The 6539-nt window shown below is 54.1% G+C and overlaps 1 protein-coding gene across 1 annotated transcript in view; it reads left to right on the forward strand.

Moving 5' to 3' along the window:
* Positions 1 to 6092, forward strand: part of FBLN5 (fibulin 5) — a 79440-nt gene extending 73348 nt beyond the window's left edge. The window contains exon 11 of the mRNA XM_047079917.1: positions 5931 to 6092. Within this exon, the coding sequence (XP_046935873.1) occupies positions 5931 to 6092 (162 nt within the window). The remainder of the gene's footprint in view (positions 1 to 5930) is intronic.
* Positions 6093 to 6539: the final 447 nt, after the last annotated feature.

A 6539-nucleotide genomic window follows, 5' to 3' on the forward strand; every position in this document is an offset into this window, starting at 1 on the left:
AGAAAAGGTTCCAGGGGCTGGTATCATGCCTGTATCCTCACTGATAGTTTGTGGCAAGACCCCAGCGGGACCGGGTCACATGTGTAACACAGTCAGCGGAGCCAGCATCTGTAGGCCAGTGCAACAGGGTCAGAGGCTTTGGAAAAAGATGGACTGAGTTGAAGGCAGAGGGACTTCTGTGAGGTGAGAAAGACAGAGCTGTGTTTATGTCTGTCCTTTCTCCGCTGTCCAGCAGAAACCCATATCTGTGAGCTGCTGTGGCCTTGCTGCCCTCGGGAGCACAAGCCTAGCCCACCGGCCTCCTGCAGTTTGGCCTCTGTCATTTGTACAGACATAGCGGGTCCCAATCATAGGGCACAGAGATGCCCCTTTGGGGGATTTAAAATTCCATCACTGATACCACCTGCCTCGCGTTTTTCCTTTTCCCACGCAGAAAACAAGATCCTCAGAAGGTGGCCTTCCCTGGGTGAGGTGTCGCTCACTGGAACACCACCTGCTAAAATCCCTATAGACCCAAATGTTCCCCGGGTGGCTGGCTTGTAAAAGCCAGTGATGGTGGGGGAAGAAGATTGTCCTACAGGTGGCGTGGATGGGAGGGAGGATCCTTCCTGGAGGCTTCCTCTGGGACTCAGGTTGACACAGCCCCTGGGGGACCCCTGAAACCCACAAAGCCGAGCTGTATGCTTGCGCCCTCTCAGGACATTGAGTTGGGCCCTAATTCTTTACTATTTATTCAGAAGAGGATGTCAGGACTCTGAGGCTGAAGGAACTTAGGGACAGGGAGGTGGCTCCTGGCATCTCTCCTGGCTGCACCCGGGAAGAGAAAACAGGGTCCGTCTGGGTGCCCTGTGAAGCCACGGGCATGGGGCAGGAAGACAAGGAGAAATCTGCTGGACAAGGTGGGCCTTCCACACGTCCAGCCTCCAAGGCACGGCCCCATCATCAGGAGGCCACACGTCGTTGTTCTCCGTGGGCTCCAGGGCCAGGCTGGTCCACTTCATTCGGGTTCTACAACTCACCAACTCACCAGCTGTGTGACCTTGGGCCCATTACCTAACCTCTCTGGGCCTCAATTTCCACATCTGTAAACAGGGGATAATAATAGTATTTACCTTGGGATTAGATGAGATCATCTGCTTAGCTCAGTGCCTGGAACACAGAATGACTGTTTTGATCAAACAGGTAGGATTTGGCAGAGGTGAAACGTTCAGTAACCTTTTTCTCACCTTGCTGGCTCCAACCTGTGCACACCTGGGTGATATCTAGGTTAATCCCTCGGACTGACAGGTTCTTTGAGTTACTATTGAATTGTCTCCTTCTCATACCAAGTCTAATAAGTTGGTTTCAGTGGAAATGTCCACCTTTCTGTCCCTTACTCAGTGTTTAATGTTTCTCCCCTTCCTCTGCTTAGGGGTGGGGTGGGGGTGGCCCCTGTGCCAGCTTCTTCTTCCCCTCCCCACGCTGACAGTGCTGTTTTAGGCTCCTTCTCCAGGACTGGGTGCGGGGGGTGCAGATAACGGAGGGGAGCGTTAGGGTGACGGGACCGGGTTCTTACTGGATTGTTGCCAGTAGGGCCCCTTGTTGGCTACAAGCCGCCCCGAACCTTTGCACCCTCTTTCCAGTGATGTGTCTCACACAGACTTTCTGCGGGTGGGGAGGGGCCGCTGTGGCCTCGGCAGAGCAGAGGCACCAACAGGCAGGTCCCCAGCAGCTCCTTACATCACCATGGTTCAAGGTATCCGGGCTGGCTGTCGTCTCTAGACTTCTCCACTGCTCTCTGCACTCTTTCTTCTTAATGTTTATTTATTTTTGAGAGAGGGAGAGAGGGACAGAGCGTGAGCAGAGAAAGGGCAGAGAGAGGAAGACACAGAATCTGAAGCAGGTTCCAGGCTCTGAGCTGTCAGCACAGGGCCCGACGCGGGGCTCGAACTCACAGACCATGAGATTGTGACCTGAGCCCAAGTCGGACGTTTAACCGACTGAGCCACCCAGGCGCCCCACTCTCTCTCTCTCTCTGCACTCTTAAAGGACCCACATCCCTGAACGGTTCTCTCAAAACCGCCCTCTTGCTTGAGGTGGGGGCTGGTGAGTGTCTTGAATGCCCCATGATGTTGAAGGTGAGAGAAACGGGTCTGGCTGGGCCACCGCTCTGCAAATCCGATATGGCAGCTACAGGAACTACCCGGACGGCAGCAAATCCTATATAGCGCTCGGCATGCGCCAGGTGCTTTCCATATATCGCTCCCTTCATCCTTCCAACAGTCCTGTGACACGGCACCTGCGTGACCGTCCCGATTTTATAGACGTGGGCACCGAGGCACAGAGAGGCTGAGGGACGTGCCCATGGTCTCATAGCCAGGAAGCAGCCAAGCAGGATTCGAACCTGGGCAGGCCGGTATCGAAATCCATGCATACACTTACCTTCTCTTTAGGATGTGGGGTCAGAAATTGAGATAACAGGAAAGGGCTGCTTTAACATCTAGTAATAGTAGAAGGTGTTCAGGAAGGGTTAGTTATTTTGGACTGATAGCATTGTTTCTGCTGTGACGGCCGCTGTTTTCAGGACGCTGTGAGCTCCTGGGCTCTGGAGCTGGTGACAGGAGCATCATGCAGGAGGTGCGGCTTGGCGGCCAGAATTCAGGTTCTTCCACGCGGAAGGTCACTGATTGTGTCGCGAGCACACAGCGGGCAAGCCACACGTGGCCCCGTGCACACACAGGCACGTGTGCTTACACACACGTGCCTTTCACAAACACAGTCGGCAGCCTGCCTCACCCTGAGCCCTGGACTGGTGACTGGCCTTGGCCAGGTGACTCGAGGACGCAATTAGGGCCGGAAGGAGGAGCATATTTACTCCATGAGACATGTGTGATCAGGTGGCAGGTCCCCGGGCAGCTGACCTGCTGGCCGCGAGTCAGACGATGCTGTCCCACAGGCTGACTTAGAACAGACCCCTGCATGTGTCCGAGCAAGGCCAAGGAAACACACATCCGGTGGTCAGTTTGCACCTGCCACCATTGCGGTCGGCTGCACAGGTGCTGGGCACTCGTTCTTCTTCCGTCACCAAACATAAATTCAGCACCAGGACGTATGCAGCCTTGGGCCAGGCGCCGAGAGTTCAGGAACAAACAGGATGTGACCTCTGCCCTTGAGTTGCCCACCCTGGTGGGGAGAGGGGACAAACAACCAGGCAAACATTGACAATGCAAAGTGGCGATTCTTCCTTGGAGTAAGTGCAGCGGAATGGTCCGGAAATTCAGATGTACTGAGACCTTGTCATAGGATCTAGCGGTCAGAGCAGGAGTGGGGGGCTAGTGTGCTAGTTTGGTGACCTGATGTAATGTATGTCACCTACTCACACTGTAGGGTATGGGGATTAAATAAGAGATGTACAAAATAGCCCAGTGCCTACTTTCATACCCACTGCCCCCGTCATCGCTTCGTACCAATTACCACGAGCCTTGCAGGCCTCCCTCCCAAGGGCTGCCCACGGCTCAAGGTCTTCAGTCCTTGGCCTTTGTTCATGCAAACAGTGAAAGCTGGTGAGATATTCGTATACGTAAATGCCATGGGCATTTCCCTGTGTGGCTGTCCCTTGAAGTGCTGGCCCAGTGCTCTCAGGTTTTGCAAGAGTTGACAAGGAAGTCTGAGCGATCTTCTGTGTGAGGACGCACCGCTTGCGCTGATGCTGATGGGAACAGAGGGAGCGGATGCCAAGAGGAAATTGCATGGCTGTATTGATAGTCCAGGGGACAGGGGAGGTCCCGGTACCTGGCTGGCACCTGCCTGCCCGTCCCGCCCTTGTCATACTCTTGGGGATGTCGGATCTTTATGGGGAGCCCTCCCTTTATGGAGACAGATAAAATTCCTGGTGTGGCTTGAACTAGGCCAAGTTGCTTGGTTTTGCAAGCCTGTTGCTTTCAGTTTCTGGGCACAGCGCTGGGCTCTGCGGCTTATAGGGAGCGATTGTCCGGCCGCTCCGTGCTCTCTCACGCTACTTCCTCCCCAGGAGCCCACTCTCTGGCCACTGCCCTGACCCATGAGCATCTCTCCTAAAAGATGGTTCCAGGGAGAAGAAATGAAACACACAGCAGCCTCTTCTGATAATTGTTGTGCAGTGAAAGAGGCCTGGGATTTGGGGTCAAGCCGCAGCCCTCCCCTTACCTGTCATGGGTGACCCCATGTCATGACTTAACCTCACTGGGCCTTGGTTGGCTTAGTTATAAAATGGGGAAATAATGAGACATACCTTTAGTAGGACAGGCAGGGTCCCCAGACTGGGTCCTGTGCTTTTAGATCAGCATTTCTCAATTATTTATTTATTAAAAAAATTTTTTTTAACTTTTATTTATTTTTGAGAGAGAGAGAGAGAGAGAGAGCAAGCAGGGAGGGGCAGAGAGAGAGGAGACACAGAATCCGAAGCAGGCTCCCTCTGAGCTGTCAGCACAGAGCCCCATGAGGGGCTCAAACTCACGAACCGTGAGATCATGATCCGAGCTGAAGTCAGACAGTTAACCAACCGACTAAGCCATCAGGAGTCCCAGCCATTCTCAATTATTAATGTACCCACAAATCACCTGGGGATTGTGTTACCATACAGATTCTGGCTCAGTAAGCCAGAGGTGGGGCTTGAGATCCTGCATTTCTAACCTGCTCCCTGGTGATGCCTGTGGTACTGGTCCAGGGACCAGGGACCACCCTTTGAGTAACAGAACCTTTCAGCGCGTTTATAAGGATTAAATAAGTGCATTGCTGAAAACTGTGCCTCCCACGTGGTAGATGCTCAGTGGATGTCAGTCCTCCCTCCCTAGCTGTTCAAAAGTTTTAGAGAGAGATTCAGTGGAGGGAATCGTTAGGACTACAGCAGTAGGGTCACAGAGTGCTGAAGCTGGAAGGGACTAGAGTGTCTAATGGGAGCTCCAGCACGGACTGTACATCAGAACCAGTTTCCCCAGGCTTCATCCAAGCACCCACTTGAGCAGCAAATCTTGGAATGGGTCCCTGGAATTGTTGGTTTAAGAAAAAGTGTTCTGGGTGCATTGGCAGGTGTTGACTGGAGAACTACTGATCTGGTACAAACCCTCATTTTAATTTTTTTAAATGTTTATTTATTTTTGAGAGGGACAGAGAGTGCAAGCAGGGGAGGGGCAGACACACACACACACACACACACACACACACACACCTAATCCAAAGCAGGCTCCAGGCTCTGAGCTGTTAGCACAGAGCCCGACGCGGGGCTCGAACCCACGGACTGTGAGATCATGACCTGAGCCAAAGGCAGATGCTTGACCGACAGCCACCCATGTGCCCCTACAAACCCTCATTTTAGAGGATGAGGCCCGGAGAAGCGAAGTGACAGCCCTGTGACAAGCAGTTAGTTCCATCAATTATTCCTTCTTTCATTCCAGATCTATTCACTGAGCACTGACCCTGTACCAGGAACCGTGCCAGGTTCTGGGGGCACTCAGTGGTGAAAAACCTGACCCCCGTCCTCGCTCTTACAGAGCTCACAGTCTGGCGGGGACTCAGACAGCAGACGTAGACCAAGTAGGGTGGACGGCGATGGAAAGTAGAGTGGGTGCAGTTGGGGGAAGCAGAGAAGGCTCCTTCAGGAAGTGACATTTCGGGTGGGACCTGAAGGGTCGGCAGGAAAAAGCCGGGTGGGACGTGGGCAGAGGCCAGGGGAGAGCGTGGCGTCAGGGGATGCCAGTCCGACTGCAGTGCTCTGGTGGGGGGGAGGGGCGCCCCGGTGGAGGCTGCCGCCGGACCACTCGGCCCTCTGCCCTGGTGGTCGTGTGGGGCACGACCGACCCACAGCTGTCCCCAACCCTCTCTGCTGTTGCTCGACAGCTTCTGGAGTCCGGCTCACCTGCCCTGTTAACGCCGGCCAGCCTTTCTCTAACCAGTATCCCCGGTTCTGTCCACAGCAAACGGGCCCCATCAGTGCCACCCTGGTGATGACACGCCCCATCAAAGGGCCGCGGGACATACAGCTGGACTTGGAAATGATCACGGTCAACACGGTCATCAACTTCAGAGGCAGCTCTGTGATCCGACTGCGGATATATGTGTCCCAGTACCCGTTCTGAGCCCCGGGCTGGGGTCTCTGACACTGCCTCTCAGCAGCACCCAGGGACAGGAGAAGAGAAGAAACGAGAGGGAGGGTGACGTGGGACAGATGTTACGCTTTTCTTGCTGACCGCCTCCCGAGGAGTCGGCCCCGAATGTCCTGACGCTGCCTGTCCCCTTGTAGACCCGTCGCTCTGAAGGACATGCTTCCCCAGTTCTTACGACGCAGTTATCGAAAAGTATTATCAGCGCCCTGACCTGAGATCGACGGTGATTTTTCAAGGCCTGTCAGTTTATTTTCATATTTTTCAAAGGAAATAGATTAGCTTCGCTGGGGTCTGAGTCCGCGTTCAAAGACTGTGAACGGCTTCCTGTCACCTCTTCCACGCCTTCTTGCTGTCTGTCGCTGATTGCTTCTTTGCCCAGGCCCGGATTGCTCACGGGGACGCGGGGTGTAGCTAGCTGCT

Source organism: Lynx rufus, unplaced genomic scaffold (genome assembly GCF_022079265.1).
Source record: "Lynx rufus isolate CCGP_SWC_20201006 ecotype Redwood Valley unplaced genomic scaffold, mLynRuf1.p SCAF_17, whole genome shotgun sequence".
Taxonomy (NCBI): Eukaryota; Metazoa; Chordata; class Mammalia; order Carnivora; family Felidae; genus Lynx; species Lynx rufus.